Source organism: Diabrotica virgifera, chromosome 6 (assembly GCF_917563875.1).
Source record: "Diabrotica virgifera virgifera chromosome 6, PGI_DIABVI_V3a".
Classification (NCBI taxonomy): domain Eukaryota; kingdom Metazoa; phylum Arthropoda; class Insecta; order Coleoptera; family Chrysomelidae; genus Diabrotica; species Diabrotica virgifera.
In genome coordinates, this window is record NC_065448.1 from 164,300,811 (window position 1) to 164,326,652 (window position 25,842).

At 32.2% G+C, this 25,842-nt stretch overlaps 1 protein-coding gene across 2 annotated transcripts in view; it reads left to right on the forward strand.

The window, feature by feature from the left end:
* LOC126887009 (protein EFR3 homolog cmp44E) overlaps positions 1-21,241 on the forward strand; it is an 85,158-nt gene extending 63,917 nt beyond the window's left edge. For both annotated transcript variants that reach the window (XM_050654303.1, XM_050654304.1), the window contains exons 12-14: positions 1,045-1,245; positions 8,608-8,766; positions 12,590-21,241. In XM_050654303.1, coding sequence (XP_050510260.1) covers positions 1,045-1,245; positions 8,608-8,766; positions 12,590-12,724 — 495 coding nt within the window. In that variant the 3' untranslated portion in view covers positions 12,725-21,241. The remainder of the gene's footprint in view (positions 1-1,044; positions 1,246-8,607; positions 8,767-12,589) is intronic.
* The last annotated feature ends 4,601 nt before the right edge of the window (positions 21,242-25,842 follow it).

Here is a 25,842-nt window from a genome sequence, read left to right on the forward strand (position 1 = left end):
TTTAATAAAAATGTTTGAGAAATAGTAAGTATAAATTAGTTTAATATTTAAATAAAATATAAATAAAAAGTATATTAATTTCGTTTAAGTCATATAATAGAAGTATAACTTCTTACGTGCGTACAAAGTACACACATTCTTTTTTTATTATTAAACAAAGCTATTTGTTTATAAGCCAAAAAATTGTTTATAAATTTAAAACATTGCTGGGGCCCCTGAAATAATCCGATTTTAATTCTGTAAAGTGTATTAGATAGATAGAGCACCTCTTTATATGTAAAAAAATTAGCCAACTTCTAAATGGTCTACTTTTTGTTCAGAAAGATTTTAAAAAATTTGAACTTTTTAAAAAACATGTAGATTGCAAATTTATTATGCAAAATTTATTAGGTCGATTTTAATGGAATTTGGTATACGATTTAAGTATGTTACAAAGAATTTCCTAAGCGAATTACTAAGGTTCTAAGTGCCACCAAAGTGGTTAAAAAATATTGAATAACAACAGACTTATTTTGCCCCCTTATTTTGTATTTATTGCTATATTGCAGAAAAGGTAATACCTTAAGACATTTTTTACCAGTCGTATATCATACAAAATTCAATTATCTTTATTTTATTTCTCTACGACTTTGTTCCAAAACGAATCGTTTTAAAGTTATAAGCAAAGAAAGCAGAAAAAAAATCGATGTTTTTCGAAATTTTTAAATATTTTAATTTTTTTATTAATGTTCCGGGCATGTTTGAGAAGGAGCATAAGTCAATTATTATTACTGAAGGTGTCACCTAACTTTATCTGCAAAAATCCGAATGCCACCTCTCACATCCAAAAATAGACGTTTTTTCGCAGATCCGTACTGGCCTATAACTGTACTCAACTGATATTAATTTAATGTACCAAATAAGAATGGAGATTAGCCTAACACTGAGCCATGATCGGTTCCTATTGTTTTTGCCGCACTTACAAAAATATCTTTTTTTATGCTAAACTTAATTATGTCTATCTCTAAATCAAAATATTTTTATAAATTGGCGGTTGTGATGTAGATGGCGGTTTGTGAATTCGTTAAATCCAGTGGAATAGATCCCTCGAGACTCCAACAGACATCGCCATATGGAGCCGGAGGCCCAGGACTCATTGCTGGTTCCCAAAGAAATAGCTGGATTGAAAATGGTGCTAGAGGTAGTATTGTAGATATGGCTGTTACCGAAGTAGATAGTGCGGCTAGTTCTCCTGGTGTACAAAAGGTAAGTGGTTAATTGTTGTAACGTATTTTTTAATAAAATTGTTGTCAATTCCCAATAGAAATAGTAGATTACATTCTTGTAATCCTCCAAATTTCCTCTTTATTTTTTCCTGGTTTCTGTTAAGAGGCAACAATAGCGATCAACAGGTAGCAACAAACGCGGTCCAAGATTGCGACTGTAATTTTGAATATTTTGTCGAGATATTTGGCACACATATTCGTAATATAATAAAGAATGGCGGTACAGAGCCCAATTTGAGAAATATGTTAGTATGTGGAAATTACTCTATAACTAAATAAAATATTGCAAAAAGAAGCCTGTATCGCCATTAAGAAGAACAAAAAAAATAAACTTTCTTCAAATAAACTTTTTTATCCCATGCCTAGATTTTGTGTCATATTGTACCTAATAAAATGTTTTATCTCTAACGAGAAATCGAACATATTATAACTAAATAACTGATTAGTCAACATAGAGAAAGTGTCACCGTCATTTTGACAAACCTGCGTCAGATTTCTGTTCTGTATCTGCATAGGGATTACGAACACTCGATACGAATCGTATCCGCCATGTTTTACCGTAGCGTCGTAGAGTGTTCGTAATCCCTATGCAGATAATAAAACAGAAATCTGACGCAGGTTTGTCAAAATGACAGTGACACTTCCTCTATGTTGACTAATCAGGTATTTAGTTATAATATGTCCGATTTCTTGTTAGAGATAAAAAATTTTACTAGGTCCAATATAGGGTGAGGCAGATAACTGGCCTATTAGAAATATCTCGAGAACTAAAGGCAACAGAATCATGAAAATTGGAATAAAGGGGTTTTGAAGGATGATCTATTAAATGAAAATATTTTCATCTCTTTGCAACTTCCGGTTATACCGGAAGTTGTTTATAACTTCGTTTTTTTAAATGGGACACCCTGTATATTTTTACATTTTTGGATTCTCTTCGATGTCTTCTTTCTTAAAATATAAGGTTTTGTAATATTATACAGGGTATTTTAAAAGATAATTACGTTTTTTTATTAATTTCGTAGCAACATTCACACCCTGTAGAATTGTAGTAGTTTGACATCTAAAACTCTACTTACGTTCAAATGATTTTTAATATACTCTACTATTGTTAAGAATCATTAGTATAGCTAAATTTTTAATTTTAGTATACAGGGTTGGTCGAAACTCGGAATGAGTATTTTCTGAGTTTTCGTAAATGGAACACCCTGTATTTTTGTATTGTAGTGAAATGATATTTTATAGTACTTTTTTATTTCTTAAGCATTCCCTATACCTAACTGCTTTAATTTGTGAGTTATTGGTGATTCAAGCTAAACATTAATTGCAACAAAAAATACGTAAAATTTTATTAGGTTGGCCGTGAAAATACTCAATCCCAAATCATTTTTCAGAAATAAATACATATTAATCCAGACTGGTCCTTAAAATTACCAATAATGGTTTAGCTATCGAAATACCTACTTAGTTAAGATTGTTGGTGCGATTAACAATTAAGCACAAATTAAAGCAGTTAGGTATAGGGAATTCTTAAGAAATAAAAAAGTACCATAAAATATCATTTCATTACAATACTAAAATACAGGGTGTTCCATTTAAGAAAACTCAGAAAATACTCATTCCGAGTTTCGACCAACCCTGTATACTAAAATTAAAAATTTAGCTATACTAATGATTCTTAACAATAGTAGAGTATATTAAAAATCATTTGAACGTAAGTAGAGTTTTAGATGTCAAACTACTACAATTCTACAGGGTGTGAATGTTGCTACGAAATTAATAAAAAAAACGTAATTATCTTTTAAAATACCCTGTATAATATTACAAAACCTTATATTTTAAGAAAGAAGACATCGAAGAGAATTCAAAAATGTAAAAATATACAGGGTGTCCCATTTAAAAAAACGAAGTTATAAGCAACTTCCCGTATAACCGGAAGTTGCAAAGAGATGAAAATATTTTCATTTAATAGATCATCCTTCAAAACCCCCTTGTTCCAATTTTCATGATTCTGTTGCCTTTAGTTCTCGAGATATTTCTAATAGGCCAGTTATCTGCCTCACCCTGTATAACACAAAATCTAGGCATGGGATAAAAAAGTTTATTTGAAGAAAGTTTATTTTTTTATTCTTCTTGATGGCGGTACAGGCTCCTTTTTGCAATATTTTATTTTGTTATAGAGTAATTTCCACATACTAACATATTTCTCAAATTGGGTTCTGTACCGCCATTCTTTATTATATTACGAATGTGTGTGCCAAATATCTCAACAAAATATTCAAAATTACAAGCGCAATCTTGGACCGCGTTTGTTGCTACCTGTTGATCGCTACTGTTGCCTCTTAAGAGCTAGAATGTTGTTTAATTTGATGATTTTTTATTTTACGTACTGATAAAGAAAATTAGATAAGAGATAGCGACCGATGTTTGACAAGTGATAAATAATTGAAGAAAACAGTGGTTTATAAGTATGACGAATAGGGTTTATTAAGAATAACATTCACAGCACTACTACTACATATTTTCAAACTTGTTCAATTACAACGTTCACATCGTCAATGACAGTAACAACCTGTCAATGTACAGTAACAACCTGTCAATACGATTTTTGCCAACTTCATTTATGATTTAGACTAACGATAGCAAACAATAATAGAGTCAACCACAATATCTGTCTACAATTTCTGATTAAGAAACACAAATTAAATTACGCTTTCTTTTTTACCGTAATACGGTATTAAGATCTGCTAAAGAGTCCAGACCAAATTATAGAAATAGTGGTAAAATTCTGCTACTTGCGGTCACTAGTAGACTGCAAAAACAACACATTCAAAAAAATAAGAAAAGAACATGCGTGTCTAACCGCTGTTATGTTGGCCTAGACTCTCAACTAAGAGCGAGGTGTATGTCAAGGGCGACACAGTGCAAACTTTATAAAACAATACACCTAGTGGTCAACGTAGAGGTCGGAAACATGGGCAATGACGACTAAAGATTTACTACCAATCGTCGAAAGAAAAGTATTGATGACCATATATGGCGGAATTAACGAACAGGGTTTGTGGAGTAGTGATGTTGAAAAAGTAACTATTCGTTATAAAGTACTCTTTACTTACGAATACCGAAAGTAACGATTACTATACAGAGAGGTAAGTCGTTACTTTGATTACTTTGATTACTCTGATTACTTCGTTACTTCGTACCAATCGTATCAGAGCGAGTACTTATTTTGATTTTGAGTATTGTATCTACTCGGTTGATATCGGAGTCGGACCGGTATTCCACGAGTGTTCGGTATCAGTACAATTAACTAAAATTTTATCTATGAAGGGCGAAGGCTATGAAGAGTTTTATAGGATTACAGGGCGCTGAGAAGTGGCTGAAACAGAGGGAGGTATATCATTTAACAAAGCATGCACCCAGAAACAGATGTCTATACGATTTGTCGAGGTAGATAATTCACAGAATTTCACAGATGTTAGTTCTTTTGAAAATAAAAATGCAACACATTAGATTTTATTAATAAATTCACACTATTCTTATCAGGCCTAGAAAAAATAGTTTAGATTGACCGGAAAATATGTAGAAATGATAATGAGTCTATTGAATAAAAAGAAGTATTTGCTTTTACTTACAAGTATTTAAGTATTTACTTAATAGTAATTGAATGAAGTCATTTCTTTAATGCTTTATTTAATTATTATTAAGTAAATACTTAAATACGAGGAAGTAAAAGCAAATACTTCTTTTTATTCAATAGACCCATTATTTCTATACTATGATCATCAACTTTAATTTTACATGTAGGTATGGCATTGTTTTTATTAGACCAGGGCATTTAACACTAAAAACACAGGAATAAATCTATTTTTAAATATAGTAGGTACTTAGAGACTTACAACTTTTTGCATTGTATTTAGGATTAGGATGACGTCTGGTAAAAAGTCTACAATAAAAGAATAAGTGGAAATGCATTATTACATTTTAAAGTATATATTGTAAAACGCATCGAAAAATGAATAAACATGTTAAAATCAGTATATTAAGGGCCAGATTTTCTTATTTCGGGGTATTTGGGGTCACTGAACACGATTTTGCAATCAGAACCGACCTCCTCAGCACCTGGGTGCCAAGGATTACTGCTAAGATACGTCATCTAGAGTTTCGAGGCTTTGTTTTTGGCACTTAATTGATGCAAACAGATTACTCGAGATTACTGATATTGTGGAGCAGCAATGACAGAACAATTACATATCATTTAATTTCTATCCATTAAATAGATCGGTGAAGGTCGTTATATCGGATCTTATACTTATACGAAATGCTGAGAAATACAAAATACCGGTACTTAAATACAAAAGTAATCAAAGTAACGAATACTTTAAATGATTACTTTATACAAAAGTAACGATTTGTAACGAATACTTGAAAGTAACTAATAATCAACATCACTATTGTGGAGAAGGCGATATAATTTCGAACTCTATAAATAAACCACTTAATATAAAATAGTCCGATCGGAAGAAGGGGGCGACCTAAACTCAGATATCTGGACGATGTGGAGGAACATAAGGAGATTGAAGTAAGGGTATGGAGAAGATAGGGAAGGATGGAAGAATGTTTTGAGGCAGGCCTAGGCTCACGAATGGCTGTAGCGAAAATAGCGAAAACTGGTGATGAAAGATTCCAGAGCTGTTCTCCAACTCCAGCATTACTTAAAGTTTGCGTTCAGTGTACAACAGAATAACATTCGCTTCGCTCATTCTGAAAACTTTCACATGCGTGCCTTAAGCGTGTACTTTTAACACTTATATCATAAATAACTATTAAATTAACATCAAATGGTTTTTTAAGTAAGGAATTTATTATATTTTTTATTAGCTTGAATTTTAGTGATAAAAACTTTTTTGTAAAACTTATAGTTTTTGAGTTATTTATGAAAAATCGCTTTAAAGCATGCATTTTTTTTCACAAAAATTATAATATTATTTGAACTTTAATAACTCAAAAAGTATTGATTTATTTTAACACTAGAAAGTCGGAGGGGCCAATTTGGCCCCTGTTGCGATTTGAAGTTATTGTAGTTTTTTTATTTGAGGCGATAATAATTTCATATTTCATGACTTTTAATATTTTGATACAAAGACTTATTTAACACAAAAAAATATTGTTTACTAAATTTATTAAATGGTTTTTCTACCAAATCTACCATAGAAGTCTAAGGGGGCCAAATTGGCCCTGTGTAAGTTATTATCGTTTTCTGGGAAATTCGACGAGCGTTTCTTTCGGATGGGTAAAATTATATTTATGTATGTTTATTGTAAATGGTTACCCTTATACTGGTACTGATCATCTACGTAATAAAGATAAAATTGTTGGTGAACACAAGTGAACACAAAGATACAATTGTGGGTGTAGAGGACCAAATGATGCGTCTTTATACTACAAAAATAACTTCAAGACGATGTCCTATGTATGTGTTTTATAATGCTCTTGACTTGGAAGCAAAAAATGCATGGATTATTTATAAAGAAATAACTGGAAGTAGACTCAGTCTTTGTAAGTTTATTCTTCAGCTGTGTGAAGAATTATGGGCCCCATACCTTGCCTCCCGAAATCTGAAACTACGCCTAGCAATACCAGGTCTACCAACAACTATCACTGCTACTATCCAAAAACGACAAAAATATCAGTTGAAAATATTTTGTAAAGAAAATCATACTTCCTATCATTGCCGCGGCTGTAACAAGGCAATGTGTGGCAAATATCAAAAACTGCAAACTGTATAGTGTTCCGAATGTTTTTGATAAGCAGCGAATGTGTTAAACAATGAAAGTAAAAAATAAAATCAGATTCTATCGTCTAGAGTAGATTTAATTTCTTTAAACTGAGTTTTAATTTATTAAAGACCGTGGGGCCAAAATTATCCCTTCCGGCTTTCTAGGTAAGTAAGCTAAGCCCGAATTTCTAGTGTTAATAACGTTATGTAACAAATTTTGCTTAGAATTTGTCCCTCTATCGATTTGTAGGGTTATTTTTAATAAAGCAATTTTCACCCCGGAGATGGAGTGACATCTCTACCCCAGGCTAAAAGCGCAAGTTGGTACCGTGTTACTTTTGTTTTGCAAAAATTGCAATTCAATAATTGAAATGCGTGTATTTTGCGAGCTCATAAATTATTAAACGATATGTAGTCGCCAAATAATTAATCTAATTCATTGTAAGTGAAATTATCTCTTAAGCCGAGAAGATGGTGTGGTTTTCTTGCGAAGGGGTTGTAGGTCAATAATCGAAATGCGCGTGATTTAAGAGTTTATTCTTAGAATATAAGCTATACGAATTAAACTTCTATTAACTTTTTTGTAAAAACTTACAGTTTTCCAGTGATTTACGAAATACCGCTTTAAAATATGCATTTTTTTCACGAATAATTAAAATCTTTGATCTTTAATAACTCAAAAAGTATTGCCCTATTTTAATAACTTTATGTAACAAATTTTGCTTATAATTTGTCCTTCTATGGATTTGTGGAGTTATTTTTAATAAAATAATTTTCACCCCCGAGAAGGGGCGGTATCTACCCTCAGGGTAACATGTCACCTTTGTTTCTTGTGGTATCCTCTAACCACTCACCACTTTTCGTGAAAATCGATGAAGGTTCACCGAAATTGAAAGTAATAGTTGATTTTTACCTTCAGTGACTGCACTATACAAAAAATGACCTAATGGTGCATATTTTGGGAGCTCATAAATTATTAAACGATATGTAGTCGCCAAATAATTAATTTAATTCATTTAAGTACAACTCTCTCTTAAGCCGGGAAGACGGGGTGGTTTTCTTGCGAAGGGGTTGTAGCTCAATAATCGAAATGCGCATGATTTAGGAGTTTATTCTTAGAATATATAAGCTATAGGAATTATGTCAGCAATACGATATATTTTAATTTTTTTTCAGCATGTATTTTTTAAGTAAAATCAATTAAAGGGCTGTTTGGGGGTGAAGGGGTTGAGCTCAAAAATCGAAACTATAATTTCAAGAGCTCATAAATAGCTCGTAATTCTGACGTAAAAATCGATTCAATATCCCTATTTTTGAGTAGGGGGGGCTGAGTCCCCCCCCCCCCCCCCCACTAAAATATTAAATTTCTGCACAGTGTGACGAGCTCAAATTTTTTAATTTGCGGAATATGAAAGCTCATAAATCAGGGCTATTTGTTTTTTTAATTTTTGCAAGTGGGGGGGGGGAGGTCAACACGGGTGATGTATTCAATCAACGATTCGATCTTTTACTTAAAAGCTTTTTACCATAATTAGCATCTAACATTTATAACATTTTGATTTCCAGAAACATACCGAAGAAGACTTAAACTTCGAAAGCATGAAAAAGGTGTTGGCAGAACCGCCGGAAGTTAGAAAAGAAGCAGAAGCCGAAAGACGAAAAGCCTTAAGCCATACGTTTAGAACTGCTACGTTCTCGGAATTGGTCCGAAGGACTCAGCCAAAGGTAAATAATATGCACTGCTTGTCTTTTTTCATCTTTTAAATTCCAATTTCTTATTGTTTTGCTTTGTTTCTACTGTGATGTACTTTGATTCTAAATTTTCAATGTTTTTTTATATTGCTCTCTACTATACAACAGAATAAAACATTTTTAATACACTGCTCTGTTTTTAAACTAGGACGACAAAGTTCAAATTTACCTTGTCGGAATGCTTGTTTGTAATTGGTCCAACCTCAGCAAGTTTACTTCACTGTTATAAAATGTTGACACTATTAAAATTTATGAAATTTTGACACTTCGCATTTCATAGGCTAATTAACTTATCGACGATTTTTTGTATTAAAAAAATATTCAAAAAATATTTTTTGTATTTTAACAACAGCATCCGATTTGGACGTCGAAACGTTAATAAAATCATTTTTGTAGTAAAATTGTGGCTTATTTCCCATTAAAAATAGTTAATTACATAAATAATAAGGCTGTAACGTACTAAAAACTCACTCGAATCGGACAATAGGTTTAGGGTTTAGTAAATTCGAGACTTCAAACGTGTATAATTCATCGAGTGACCCGATTTTTTTACTCGCAAGTGTATTATGAATAACTCCACTGTCTAGCTTCTTCTTCTTCTTCTTCCTCTTTATAAGCAATTCTGCTTGTTCATTGGCGGATTGATACCTCTATGGAAGGTTGTCACTCTCCATCTTTTGCGCGGTCGGCCGATACTTCTTCTACCGATTGGTGATTTATCTCGTGCTATTTTGACCACACGTGTCTCCCCCATTCTGGTTATGCGGTTGTTCCATTCTTTTTTTCTATTTAGTGTCCATTCGTTTATACACTGTACGTTACATTTTCTGCTAATATCTTCGCTCCTCTTTCGATCTCTCAGTGTGTATTTCCTGTAATTCTGCTCAGTACTCTCATCTCTGCCGTTTCAAGTAGTCTTTGTGTTGTGGCTGTATCGGGTCTTGTTTCTGATGCATATGTCATTATTGGTCTTACACTGGCTTTATAAATTCTTGACTTCATCTCAGTGTTAATATGTCGGTTTCACCATATAGTGTTATTAAGGCATCTTGCCAATCTATTTGCTTTTTGTACTTGATTTCTCACTTCTTTGTCTAGGTCTCCGTAACTTGACAATGTAATTCCAAGGTATTTTACTTTCATTACTTGTTCAATACTTATACCATCAATTTCTATTTTGCATCTGATTGGTTCTTTACTGATTACTATTGTTTTGGTTTTCTGAGATGAAATTGTCATATTGAAGTCTTTTGCTCTTTTGTTAAATCTGTGGACTAATCTTTGCAGACTATCTTCATCTTGGGCTATCAATATTGCGTCGTCTGCGTAGCAGAGTGTTTGTACTTCTTTGTTTCCCATTCTATAACCTCTTCCTTTGTTGACGTTTTTGATGATTTCATCCATGATTAAATTGAAAAGCATAGGACTCAATGAGTCTCCCTGTCTTATTCCGCTGCCTATATCTATAGGTTCTGTAAGTTGTCCATCTATTCTGACTTCCATTTTGTTGTTTTGGTAGATGTTCTCAATAGTTCTTATGATATCTAGAGGGACTTCTCTATTATACAGAAGATGGATTACATATTTGAGTCTTACTCTGTCAAATGCTCTTAAGTCAATCAGACAGAAATGCTGGTATATTATACTCTAGTGGTTTCTCAGTAATTTGCTTTATGACGAATATTGCATCTGTACACGATCTTCCAGTACGAAAACCCTGTTGTTCATCTGCTAAACTTATCCTCTGATTCATTACGTCTTGTAAGATTTTAATTGTAAGTTTTAGGGTAGTATTTAACAAGCTGATACCTCTGTAGTTTTCTGGCTGCGTTTTATCTCCTTTTTTGAATAGTAGAATTAGTTCGCTCGTTCTCCACTCTTCCGGTATTTTATTGTGTTTTATGATTTTGTTAATTAATGTTGCTAATTGTTCTGCCATTGCTGCTCCACAATATTTCAGTAATTCGTTTGGTATTCCATCCTTACCTGCAGCTTTTCTGTTCTTCAGCTTTTCGAGTGTTTTTCGTACTTCCTGTGCACTTATATTAACATCTTCATTTGTGGTATTTTCTGGTGTTTCCGGTTCTAGCATCATTTGTTCTTCCTCTGCATAGACCTTTTTTAGGTAGTCAATCCGTGTATCCTTTTGTATGTGTTTTGGTTCTATTAGTTCCTTTACCTCCGTTCTTTGACCTCTTATAAAGCGCCATATTTCCTTTTGGAGACCATAAAAATCATGTTCCATTTCTTTCGAAAAACGTTCCCAGTGATCATTTTTTATTCTTCTTACTACTGAATGTGTTTCGTTTCTTCTAGTCTTATAATTATCGTATGCCTCTTGTGTTTTAGTTGACATGTATTTTAGGTAAGCTTTTTTCTTCTCTTTACATTTTTCCTTCACTTCTGTACAAAACCATGGAGTTCTTCGTCTTGGAAGCGATTTATTTTTATTATTGTTTCTTTCACCAAGAACTTCATTGGCTGTGGCTAAGATATTAGACTTAATTTTTGCCCAGCTTTCTTCGACTCCGTCACTTTCTGTGATATACATGTTGCTGCTTTTTTCCGTTAGTCTTTTTTGGAATGGTATCTTGTGGAGTCGTCCTGTAAGCTTTCGACTTTAATATTGGTGGTGTATTCTGCTGTTTTGTTATCACATATATGTGTTTTCATTCTGATTTTGCACAATACCAATTTTTGATCGCTTCCTATTTCTGCTGATGTTAGTGCTCTTACATCCAAGATTAGAGACGGGTGTAACTCTCTATTCGACAGAGTATAGTCTATCATAGATCTTTGTCCTCTAGTGTTTTCAAAAGTGTATTTGTATTGTTCTTTGTGAGGGAAAAATGTATTGTTAATTCGTATTTCATTTATGCTGCAGAGGTCCGTCAGAAGGTCTCCGTTTTCGTTTCTGATATTTTCATTATATCGCTGTTTTATTCCCGGAACTGTGTCATTGCCAACACGGGCATTAAAGTCACCCATAATAATTATATATTCATCATTTGGGATCTCGTTTATTACAGTCTGAAGGTGTTCATAGAAGTTTTCTCTTATGGTGGCATCCCTGTTGTTCTCAGGTGCATAGATCGTTATCACGTTCAGAGGTTTGACATCAAGTTTGACTTTTACACTAACTATTCTTTCGGAGATATATCGGCACTCTTGTACTTGGTGTACAAATTTTTTGTGAACTAGCAGTGCGACTCCTTCCTTGGCTCTTGTATCCTTTGCAACACCACTGTAAATCATCAGATAGTCATCCAGCATAATTTGACCCTTTCCTTTTTTCTTGGTCTCTTGTAGTGCACATATGTGTATATTCTTTTCTACAAGCTCTTTTGTGATTTCCTGCTCTCTTGTGTTTAGAGACTTTACATTCCAAGTACCGATGCGAAGTATATTTTTCTTTTTCCATAAATTCGTTGTCCTTTTTCTCGCGTTGGTCGTCGTAATGAAATCATTCCTGTTCCGAGGCATAATCCTGTTTCTATGAGCTATGGTTTTAACGTCTATCAGTCGGGTGCTAACCTGGCTGTAGACCCCCTCCTCCTTTATCCGGGCTTGGGACCGGCAACAGTTCTGTGAGCTGCTCGTCTAGCTGATAACAGTAATTTCCACCTCGCAAATATATACACCACTCACTGAATGCCGAACTACATACTATTTTCTTATTTCTTTAAACACATGTTCTATAAAGCCAAACAAATATACTTTCTTACAAAACATACATTTCCTTTCTTTTTTTTTAGACACTCTTGGCTCTATAAAATATTCTCTATTTCTATTTCAGCATGATGTTTTACAGAGTAAACTAAGTGAAATCTTCAAATCACTGACTACGAACGAAAACCGAAGTCCCACAGAGGAAAAAAGAAAAGACGTCCCCCACTACGAGCAGAACTTCCCCGAGCTCTTCTATTATTAAGTAGTCGTTTTGGAGATGGGTCTACAGGATTCTCAGGTGATATGGTATTAAAGGACTCAAGAACCGCTTCTATTCTTTATAGAATTTTGGCTTTTTATTGTATTGTGAGAAGTGGATTATTTGGGTCGAAAATTTTCAAAGTGACGTCTAAAAGAAGTGGAAGATAAACGTAATATTATGCCTATGTGGTTTTTGATGTTAAAACGCTTCTCATGCTTTGGGATTTCCTACTCAAAACTCACACTGTGTAGAAAAAATCGATATTAATCTTTATTCCTTTTATCTACGTCATGGAAGGCTCTAACAGAAAGCCAAGCTTTAAGCTGTATGTGAAGCTTGTCTTAAAATTTGATCATTTCGAAATAAACTAGCTAGTCCAGCGCTTCAATATTTTGGCTAGCGCTACTAATAATTGATCTGCATAGTTTCAACAATATATTTTGAATTTATATTTGCAGAAATATATTTTAAGTTTTATTTAAAACAAATCTTATACTTTAAGACCGTTTTACATAAATATTAAAACTTTTGGGAACTCTTTCTGGCTAGTTCTTTGTGTATTTGTACTTATTATCAATAATATCAAGATTATAGATTATCATAACTTAAATAATTTTGACATTTCGTATTCTTTAGTTACTTTTATCAACTAGGAATAATAATATTAAGATTTTGGATTACAAGACTTTGGTATTAAGGTGAGTAATCTATGGGGCGGTGAATGACAATGGAGTGTGGAAAAAACGATACTTTATAGAATATACCAAGAACCAGGTATCGTAAAATACATTAAAATAGAATGTCTGAGATGGGTAGGGCATATAATGCGGATGTAACAAACTGAACTAGCTAAAGAACGCTCTTTGATATACCCATTGGTCAGAGAAGAAGAGGAAAGACATGATAAATATGGAAATACCTACGTGCTTGACGGAGGAAGGCAATAGATAGGTACCTACGGCTGAAGAGAAATTCTTGAGTAGGCTAGATACCACGCAGGGTTTTAAAGTGAGAATGATGATGATAAAGATGATACTTTGGATTGGACTGATGTAAATTTGGACTCAGCAAAACCCAAAAATATTGAAAATGTTATTTGCTCTAGTCAATTTTCAAAAATATTATTGCAACCGTGTTTTGAGTTCTAATAATAACCTCAAATTTGTGGTTAAAGCGAAATCTGGCCTTCAATTCAGAGGTTAGGTTAAATCGAGACTTTAAACGAAGGTTTTTGTATGATATTTCGACAGTAGTTCATTTGCATTTTGTAACATTTCAGATTAGTACTTTGTTTACTTTTAGTCACTTCTGATAATAACGAGATCATTCGGTGTGTTTAATTTTCAAAAATATCTGTGATGCGGTGATTTGAATTGATCTAATAAGCTCAAATATCTTATAGTGGCGTCAAATTAAATTTTTGAGGTTAGGTTAGATCTGTTCCCCAAAAACAACCTTTATCAAATTGTATTTTCACAGTAGTTCATTTGAAACCTTTCAGAAATGTTCAAATTCGTTCTTTGCGAAAAAAATTTGCACGAAAATAGGTTCCAATGACTTAAAATTGTCTTATAATAAAGATCTATACATAGTTCACAAAGGAATATAGATAGTTGTTACATTTTTGGCGTATTACTAACATTCAAATTTAAGATCACAGCCACCATGACTTAAATAAAAATGGAATAACGAATATATACAGAAATAGATAATGTCTTTATAATCCTGTCGCCAGGGGGGGGGTCCAAGGCCTCCTTTACTCAGTTGGACTTAACCAAGATTTTTTGATGTATTTTGACCCGTAGAACACGAATTTTTTTGGGTAACAGTTGATCCGGATGTCGACAAGATTGTTATAAACAAAGAACTTGAGAAATTACACAACAGCGATTTTTCGCAAAACAAAACATTTTTTTGTATTTTTTGGGGCACTTTAACCAAAAAACGTTCTTATAAGTTTTTTCGTATGATGCATAGTTTTTGAGATAAACGTGGTTGAACTTTCAAAAAATCGAAAAATTGCAATTTTTGAACCCGAGTAACTTTGATTGAAAAATAAAATAGCAATTCTGCTTACCGCATTTGAAAGTCCAAGTCAAATTCTATCGGTTTTGATTATTTGCATTGTTAGAAATTAATTTTTTATTGTTAAACAAAGCTATAAACACATAGTGCTTGAGTGATGTTTTCAATGCATTTTTTATTTAAAATCGAACAAGTGTACAGTCGGAAAAATGAAAAAGAATGTGTGTGTACTTGGTACGCACGTAAGAAGATATTCTTCTATTATATAATAGGTAATTTAAACGAAGTAAATATACTTAAAAGGTTATTTGTACTTATTTTATTTAAAAATCAAACTAACTTTCTTATCTACCACTTTCAAAAAAGAAGAATATCTTCAAAAATTATATAATAATATACTTACAATCATAAAATCTATAAAAAAAATAATAACTTGCTTGGGGCTTGAACCCACTTCACGTCTACCGCGCCGTACGAAAGTTGACGCCATTTCAAACTGCACCAAACTCTCGTATACGTCATGTGGGAATATACACAAACTAAACGTTTACACCATAAATTTATATGAATTTAATAAAATTATTAGTTTGATTTTTGTCGAAATAAAATACAACAAAATATAGAGTAAGAAAACGATATATGAGATGAAGATTTGTAGAAAGTTTGTTCGTAATCAGATTATGTAAATTAAAGCATTGCCTACTAATAGGTAACTACATTATTTTGTTTACATTTTCCAAATAGATAGGTATTGAAACTATTAGGTATTTCCAACTGAAACGTTTAGAATTACGTACCTGCGGCTTTTCAAAACTATTTAAAAAGTCACTATAATTATAAATTTGATTTTATTTCTGTCCATACATCAATAAAAACTAAGATTATACAATATTTTTGTTTACCGATAACCTCCATATTGAACAATTATTGACAGATCATTTCAAAATTTCAACACCCAATCAGAGCCCGTATAACAACTAATACCATACTGTCGGTGAGCGCATGCGCGCGGATCAATCAAATTTTACCCTCAATCGATTCGCCGCTAAAGAAGAATATCTTCAATAATACCCATGAACGATCACATCAATCACTTATTTTGTATTTGCTATCTTTTTATATAAATAACAAAATTTTGTTATAGAAAAAGACAGCAAATACAAAGTATGTGATTGATGTGATCGTTCATGGGTATTCTTTCATTTTTCCGACTGTAGGCGAGCCCACAAACAGTAATTTCTACGTAGCATGAGTTAAAGCGCATGCATTGGGCACGGGAAACACTATTTGTTTATAGCTTTGTTTGACAATAAAGAAATTAATTTTTAGCAATGCAAATAATCAAAACCGGTATAATTTGACTAAACTTTCAAATGCGGTAAGCAGAATTGCTATCTTACTTTTTATTCGGGTTCAAAAATTGCAATTTTTCGATATTTTGAAAGTTCAACCGCGTTTATCTCGAAAATTATGCATCCTACAAAAAAACTGTAACAACATTTTTTGCTTAGAATGACCCAAAAAATGCAAAAACATGTTTTGTTTTGCAAAAAATCGCTGTTATGTAATTCCTCAAGTTCTTTATTTGTAACAATCTTATCGACATCCGGATCAACTTTTACCCAAAAAGTTCGTGTTATACGGGTCAAAATACATAAAAAATAACTTCAAAACCTTGGGTAAGTCCATCTGAATAAAGGAGACCGTTGTACCCCCCTGGCGACAGGACTAATAAGTTAAGATCTACAAACACTATTTATACACATTGTATTGATATTTTTAAATAACACACAGTATTTAGGTGCTTGTATGGTGGTATTCCCCGTAAATAAAGACTGGCAACATTGTTTATCCCAGTCGATTGAGGTTTTTCTAAGAAAAACAATAGCATTGGTGTCTTTTGTTAAGGGAAAACGTAATATTTTAAATTGAATGCCGTAGGGTTATTAGATAAATGTTTACAATCACTAGAATGAAAGGGGTAATTCAATATTTGCTAAAAATTTATTTCTGTCGATAACTTGTAAATTTTTTGGAGGGAAATATATTAAAGAGACCTTATTTAGAGACAGAGTAATGAATATTATTTTGTTAAAATATCATATTTTTTTTAACTTTTTGCCTTTTCTATGAGTAGGTTGAGACATTGTACTTTTATATTTTGTTTTCTCTGTTGTGTTTCTGTTTCTTGTAATTAGCTTCATTTATTCCGTACCTGGAAGAGTAAACAAGTGAGGACGGTATGCTGGTGTGAAAATAATCCTTGTTTTAGGTTGTATGATACACCTCTTAGTGACAGGGAGAGAGAGACATGGAGAAGGGTAAAACCTATATTGGCTTTACTGTTCTATAATCCATAAATGTTTCTTAAAAGCTATGATTTTAAGATAAAAAAGGGGTATACTGAATTCGCTTTGCCGAGATTCACTTTGACACATTCGGAATAGGAAACATACAGCACAAAAATTCCTACCTCACACTATTAACTGCTCAAATCAACTTAATCTTTCACTAAAAAAAGAAGAATTATTGAAAATAGTGGGAGTGTATACTAAACCCATAAAATTATGTGGAATTTATTTCTACAAAATATTTTTATTTTATACAACAAATAATTTTCTCATTTGTTACCAATACTTTATAGTGGTGTAAATAAATAATTATTGATTGGCGTAAGGTTTATGTTATTTTTGTCCGTTTGCTATTAATAATGTTCCGAATGGTTTGGGAACGATTAACTAAAATTAAAATAAATGTAAACACAACAAACTTTCAATAATATATTTATTTTAATCGGTAAAAAGACGTGTTTTGCTTATATCTCGTAATGGTGTGTTGTTGACCTATCCCGACGCCCGCTGGGGTGTGACTCCCGACGGGAGGATGTGAATCGACTGCCGTGGTTGAAAAAAACCACAAATGCTCATATGTTTGTTTCTACGATCTGGCCAGAAAGGTGATAAATTATTTAGATCTGGCGTTTAAAAGTTGAAACATTTCTGCAGTTTTAAGAAACGTCTTCGAATGCATCTCCAAAGTGAGTTATTGACATAAGGTGTGATAAGGTAATTAATTAATGGGAATTCAGTTTATTAAACTGAACACACCAAAAACATATGGTTAGGGATACATTTCGTTTCGTAAAACCGTGCCCTTTTTAGCATCTGGTTTGTATATTAAATGTGAATTTGATATGACCCATATTATTTCGTTTTGAGAAAAGTTATTAAAAATTAAAATTAGCAAAAATAGTAATTAAAGCGTGTCGCCACAATAATATTGGCAATGCGCAGGTATGTTTGGTTGTGTAGTAATTTCCAGTCAAGTCAAGCAACCTAATTTCCCAAAAAAGAAATTACCAACGTCACTAGACAGTTGTGTCTCGGCAGAGCGAATTCAGTATATGGGTTTTTACAGTCTCTCTTAGTTTTATAACAATTCGAATACTAAGTTATTTAGCTGTGAGGTACGACTTACTATTCAAGGTAATCGTACCACCAACCTTGTAACTTTCACAGAAATTTAAAACTTTTATGGATGGTTTTCTAACTTGTGAATAGTTTTCTACCACGAGACTAATTATTTTTCGTTATCATTTTCTTTGTTTTAGGTATTTCTATTGTCTATATGATATCTTTGATTTGTATTATGATCCATTTGCATTGATTTTACTTGATTATAATTTTTACCCATATTCTCTTCAAATCACTAAGTCTGTCAGAAAAAGCTGTTTCCAAATCTATATTCTTTCCAAAAATCCCTACTCTTCTTCAATAATGGCTACTTCTTATTCACCAGAGAAATCCGAGACTATAAACAGATATGGCAGATCCATATTCTTTCGAAAATTCCCTATTTCTGCAGACTTCGTGAAGTAGATTAAATATAATGACATCCCAAAGAAGAGACGGGTACTTCTTGTTCTCTATCTGAAATCCAAGTCTTCCCGTTGTTTACTTGAGTTACTAGGTGTGAATCCATTCACCGGTAGTTGGTCTTCCCTGCTTGTAATATATTTTTACACGGGTTTTTCAAAAAAGACATTTTTCAAACTCAGGAGACAACTAGCTGATTATAGTGTTGACTTGTATCCTCTAGTTCTTCATCTCAGTTACTAAGTTTCCGATTTCATTCACGAAACTTTCAGGAATTTTTCTTCATTTCTGGCTTTTGATTTATTTTCGTTGCAAAATTGTTTAAAACCAAAATTTAACCCCTTTTACTAGAGATGTTGAAAAAGTATCTATTCGTTACAAAGTACTCGTTACTTACGAATACCGAAAGTAACGATTACTATACAGAGAAGCAAATCGTTACTTTGATTACTCTGATTACTTCGTTACTTCGTACCAATCGTATCAGAGCGAGTAACGACTATTGTATCTACTTTGATTACTTCGTACCAATCGTAGCAGAGCGAGTAACAGCTATTGTATCTACAACCAGTACACTTGATTACTTTCTACCAATCTTATCCCAGCGAGTAAAAAGAGATCGGTGAAGGTCGTTGTTATATAAGAATACCTATACAAAATACCTACCTAATGAGAAATACGATTCTCGATATGATTACCGGTACACAAATACAAAAGTAATTACAGTAATCAAATCATGTTTATCCCTTAAACAGATCGGTGAAGGTCATTGTAATATCGGAATACCTATACAAAATCCCTACCTACTGAGAAATACGATTCTCGATATGATTACCGGTACTCAAATACAAAAGTAACAAAAGTAATCATAGTAAACAAAGTAACGAATACTGTAAATGATTACTTTATACAAAAGTAACGATTTGTAACGAATACCTACTCGAAAGTAACTATAATCAACATCACTACCTTTTACTAGTAATTTTTATATTAATTGCGATATTCACCATGTTTGTCAATTATTTATATTATACAAAGTATTAAATTTTTGTACTAAAATAGGTTTCTATGTATATATATATTTTTTAGTGTTATTATTTTTATCAGTAATGTGTAAAGGGAAAAAAATCTGCACAAATTTTAGTTTTCATTGCAAGTATATGTGTAAATAGCAATTTTATTACAAGATGATTTGAAGAGTGCATGGGAAAACAAGGAATGTCACATTTTATACATATTGAGATAAACACCAATAAAGGTTTAATTCTATGAGATCTAAAAACTACTTATAGCCCAGTCGGGATAGCATTTGACCTTGCATTACGAGCTGCCCCCAATTTTATTTTTCTAATCTTTAGGGAGGGTCAATATTAATATAAATTTAGAAACTCGACTGAATTCCACAGTTACATTAGCCGCCATCTTGATTTTAAACGAGAACCGTTTTTGCTTAATATCTCCGCCATTTTCAATTTTTCGACAAAAAGTGTAGAAACTGAAATTGTTGAAAATGCGATTTTCTATAATTTCATTTATTATAATTTTTTTCGTGAGGTCGATATTTTCCGAGTTATGAGGGGAAAATAGTGACAGTACCTATACAAAAATGAAGAGAATTAAATTTTGTACAATTTTGATATCGTTCATTTTTTGATAAAATCAATATTTAAGGTAGTACGTTTGCGGTAAAGGTGCGAGCGTAAGACCTGATTGATTTTATAGCAATTGTTTTTGTTCAATATCTCTGCCACTTTCAACTTTTCGACAAAAAGTGTAAGAACTGAAATTGTTGCAATTACGATTTACTATAATTTTTCGAGAGAACCAGTGGCGGGTCTGCAAGGGCGTGGGAAAATTCCCCACAACAGGGTCCAAAATTAAAAAAAAATTGTTGAAATATTAAAATATATTAGCTAACATGAAACTTAAAATGTCGACAGAAAAATTCAACCAATAAAACCCGCTAGTTAATAAAATTAAGTGAATTTAATGCATATAAGTTATTATTTATGTCTTTTATATACTTTTGGTTGATGTTTCATTGGAAGTTTCCAAAATTATATAAAATATAATTCTCTTTATTTTTGTTTATGTATAATTATGTCGTAAAGTTAATAATAAATGAGACAATTCAATAATTATGCTTCCCCTCCGCTTCCACTATTTTCCCCCTTAACTCGGAGAATATTGATCGCATAAAAAAATTGTGCAAAAGGAATTGTAGGAAATTGCATTTCCAACAATTTTCTCTCTCACCATTTTTGTCGAAAAGTTGAAAATGGCGGAGATATTAAGCAACAACAGTTCTCATTTAAAATCAATATGGCGGCTAATACAACCGCGGAATTCAGTCGAGATTTTAAATTTACACTACTATTGATCTCTCCTAAAGGATAGAATTATAAAATTTGGGGCAGCTCGGAAACAAGATTCAATTCAATAATTATGCTCCCCCACCACTTTTTACTATTTCCCCATGTAATTCGGAAAATATCAACCGCATGAAAAAAAATGCTAAAAAGAAACTGTAGAAAATTATATTTTGAACAATTTGAGTTGAAAATAGTGTAGATATTGAACAAAAACAATTGCTATAAAATCAATCAGGTCTTACGCTCGCGCCATTACCGCATACGTACTACCTTAAATATTAATTTTAGCAAAAAAATTAAAGAGATCAAAATTGTGTAGAATATAATTCTCTCTATTTTTGTATAGGAACATTTTTGTCGTAAAACTAATAATAAACGAAATAATTCAATAACTATGCTCTAACTGTCAATATTTTCCGCCATAACTCGGAAAATATCGGCCGCACGAAAAAATTGTAATAATAGAAATTATATAAATCACATTTTTATCAATTTTGGTTCGTATACTATTTGTCGAAAAGTTGAAAATGACGTAGATATTGAGCAAAAACGGTTCTAGTTTAAAATCAAGATGGCGGCTAACGTAACGGTGCAATTCAGTCGAGATTTTAAATTTACACTACTATTGACCCTCCCTAAAGATTAGAAAAATAAAATTTGGGGCAGCTCGTAATGCAAGGTTAGGCCTGTTATTCGTCTAACCCGACTGGACTATTAGGAGATTCTTAGCAGAATTCTAGCAATTCTTATTGTATACATAATCTTAATATACAGTAGAACCCCGCTAATCCGAACGTTCGGCAAATCCGAACCAACAGAAAGTGAAAAAAATTTAAAAATTCACGACAAAAACTTAAAAACATGTTTATTATACAGAGTAAAACAAGTAAATCAAACAACGTAGGATTAATAGTGCCTACTTTGACATTTAAAATTTCTCAAAAATGAATAGGTACGTAGGTTTTAAACGTAGTGCTTATTAAGGTTAAACATAAACTTCCTTCGGTTTTCTTGCACCCAACGTAGGTCCAAAAATATTGTCCACACTCTTGCGAAAACGTTTTGCGGCTCAAAATCAACGACAACGAAAGCTTTAAATTATTAGTTAGGCTAACTTTCAGATAATCCGAACTTTTCGGAATCCGGACAGGCTGTCCCCCCAATTAGTTCGGATTTGCGGGGTTCTACTGTAATGTTAATCTATATTAACTTATTAATTTAATAATTACGTATTTTTTATGGGAAATAAGCCACAATTTTACTAAAAAATGAATTTATTAACGTTTCGAAGCCCAAATCGGGTTTCGTTGTCAAAATACTATTAAAATAAAACAAACATGTTGTTGTTAAGTAAAAAAATTCTTCTAATAATTTATTTAATCTGACTCACTTATATTGGCAATTCAGACGTATATTATACATTTTAAAGTAGAAGACTTCAAAATTATATCGCCAATATTTATGAGTTGCGTTCCTGGGACGACTTTACTAAAAGATAGTTCATTCGATTACATGAAATCAATCCCAACTCAAGAATATCCGTCGCAAAAAAATCATAGCATGTGATCTGTCTTTAAAAAGACAACCAAATGCAACGATGACAGTAAAATTCTCGCGTTAGAGATTCCATAGTAAATCACGAGGGAAAACCAGGAAAAAACCTCGTGATACTATCCCGACATCGTAAGTATTTGGTCTTACATTTAATCTACCTTCAAAAAACTAATACCAAATTCTGACTTTAATATGTTTAAATTATAAATAATATTAATATTACATAGATATACAATAAGTAATACTAAAATATAAAATTTGTACTAACTCGATATGTTATTGACTTACTAATCGTGGTATTTTCTTTCTATTGACTTCCTCTTTCAGTATGGGTAACCACATCCTACTGCATTCTACATACTGAATCTCTAACGCGAGAATTTTACTGTCATCGTTGCATTTGGTTGTCTTTTTAAAGACAGATCACATGCTATGATTTTTTTGCGACGGATATTCTTGAGTTGGGATTGATTTCATGTAATCGAATGAACTATCTTTTAGTAAAGTCGTCCCAGGAACGCAACTCATAAATATTGGCGATATCATTTTGAAGTCTTCTACTTTAAAATATATAATATACGTCTGAATTGCCAATATAAGTGAGTCAGATTAAATAAATTATTAGAAGAATTTTTTTACTTAGCAACAACATGTTTGTTTTATTTTAATAGTATTTTGTATTTTGACAACGAAACCCGATTTGGGCTTCGAAACGTTAATAAATCCTTTTTTTAGTAAAATTGTGGCTTATTTCCCATAAAAAATACGTAATTATAAAAATGCCACAAGGAAATAGCTTCAGAACAACATTATTAATTTAATAATGCGCCAAAAAACTCCTAACATTCCTTATTTTTATTCAGTGGCGTGCGGACAAACCCAGTTCTTCGCCTGGATACAAATTCTTAGAAGATTTATATAGACCGATCTTTCTGTTTATTGTCCTGAATAGATAGCCTAGTCGATAGTACTCAGTTTTTGCTACCACATGGGGCGAAAAGGCAAAATTCATGAAAAAGTGACATTCCTGGTTCTTCCCTGTACTCTACATTTATTCTCTTCTTTTTATTAGCCTTGAAGGAGATATTTATTTTTGTTAGTGAAAGAAGCGTGTATTTATGGATATATCGCCTAGTGAGAACAATAGTGGCGAAACTCGAAAATTAACGTTTTTGAGTTAAGTCCATCAATCGACATCTAAATATGCCCTCTTTTATGTGCAATATCGGCTAACCATTATTTAATTTCCTTATTACTAGAGGGCGCCTACAAGTCTTTATGGCAGCGGTTCTCAATCTGTGGTACATGTACCACTGGTGGTACATATCTGTGTGTGCGGTGGTACACAAAACACAAAAAAATTAAAATAGTAGTACTTAGTAAGTCTTGATAATACAATCTAAAAATATAGGTGGTACCAAAAATAATAAAAATAATTGTAGGTGGTACATGACTCAAAAAGTTTGAGAACCGCTGCTTTATGGTATTGTGAATTTGTCAAATATTTTGATGCATTAACGACGAAAGCACACCAAACTTAATATCAATACTGGCGAATCTGTAATTACGCCGTGCCTACATGTATTTGAAATATTAGATATTTTATTAAAGATAGTAGTACAATGTGCAATAGTGGCGAATAAGCACTTTTGTCTGTGTGGTCGTTTTTGCTTTTGTGTTTTTTTTTATAAAACTTCTTACAGAGAAACTCAGTTTCAATCGTTCTTAGGTACTTAGAAATAGCAAATCAAGAAAGCGTCTATCCACTTTGGATCAGTATTGTTTAATTCCACACTATCGAGAACCAATATTCATTTCTAAAAAGAAGTCTTACAAAATAAATCAATTCCTTCTACCCACAATCATTTCTTTAGTAGTTTGAAATACGAAACATACGTGAGTGAAATGATGAATTTAATTTTACTATTCATAGTTCTTTTGCTTACTTTTATCTTTTATCATGTTTATCGTTTTCATAATTATTACTTAAGATCTTATTTTGTTATTTTTCTATTGTACTTTAGTTTCATTTTGCGCATAACTGGTGTGTACAATAAAATATTTTATTTGATGCGTTTAATTTATTTTTAAAAGTAAATTTTTTAATTATTTAAAACAGAAACTAAACTGTTGTAGTATAGTAGTATTAAAGTATAGTGGCGAAACATAAAATTAAACATCTTCGATAATGCAATAATGGCGTAACGCAGAAAAAAAATCAAAAATAAATACAATATCCATCTTTTCTTCAAATAAAATTACTTCTACTAATTGGTTTACATATCTAGAAAGCACATTATTAGAAAAATTGTGCAAAATGATTACCCAAGTCAGTTATACTGTTTAGCAGTTTCATCAAAACTTCAAATACGATTATCTCTAAATGTTCATTTTGAATTTTCGTCACTATTGTTCTCACCAGGCGAATGCTTCAGTTTGTCGTCTCGATGGTTCAACAAGCTCACTTAGATGTGAGCAGATTACTAGCCAGCCTTCAATCAAAAGTTTTTCTCACAGCCATAAAGTCTAAGATGGATCTGCGACCATCAAATGGAATAAGAATGAAAAAAAATGTTGTTAAAATGAACAATTCTAAGAAAATATACACTCTGCATGAAATCAAACGGGGATTAATTTTTATCATCTTCTATGCTATGTTTTTTATCTTTAGCACATAGTAACAACGAAATGTTTAGTGTATAAAAAAGAAAAGCAATCATTAAGGATGCCTATATGTTCCTTTTCATATCATAGTTTAAATGAATTTATTGTAGCCTGATTTTTAAGTGCTATACGAAAAGATTCTGCGTAAATAATGTGTATGTTAATAACTATATCTAAATGCTACCTTTTTGAATACAATATATATTTCGTTGCTTAAAGAGCAACGAAATGTGAACTAGCTTTTTGTTATTTAAAACAATTAAATATTTTCTAATCGTGTAATATATATTCACACAACTACTGTGTCTACGTCCACAGTAAATAAAAGAGCTTAAACATCAAATATCAAATCGATATAATTACATAGAACCGAATTGTGAGGGTGAATTTTGTTTAATGTACGCATCTTGTTAAACACGTGGTTTTTCCTAAGATGTATGTCCACGTTTAGAGCTTAGGCCGTTAAATTTATCAGTTTTTTCCACAACTGTCTAGTTTTTACTACCTCATATACGTCTCTCACAATCTTTACATATTCATTGGGGATTCCTTTCTTGGTGAGTGCCCACCACAAACCATACATACTCTCTAGACGGTCCACGGCCATGTTAATCTTTCGGATCGAAAT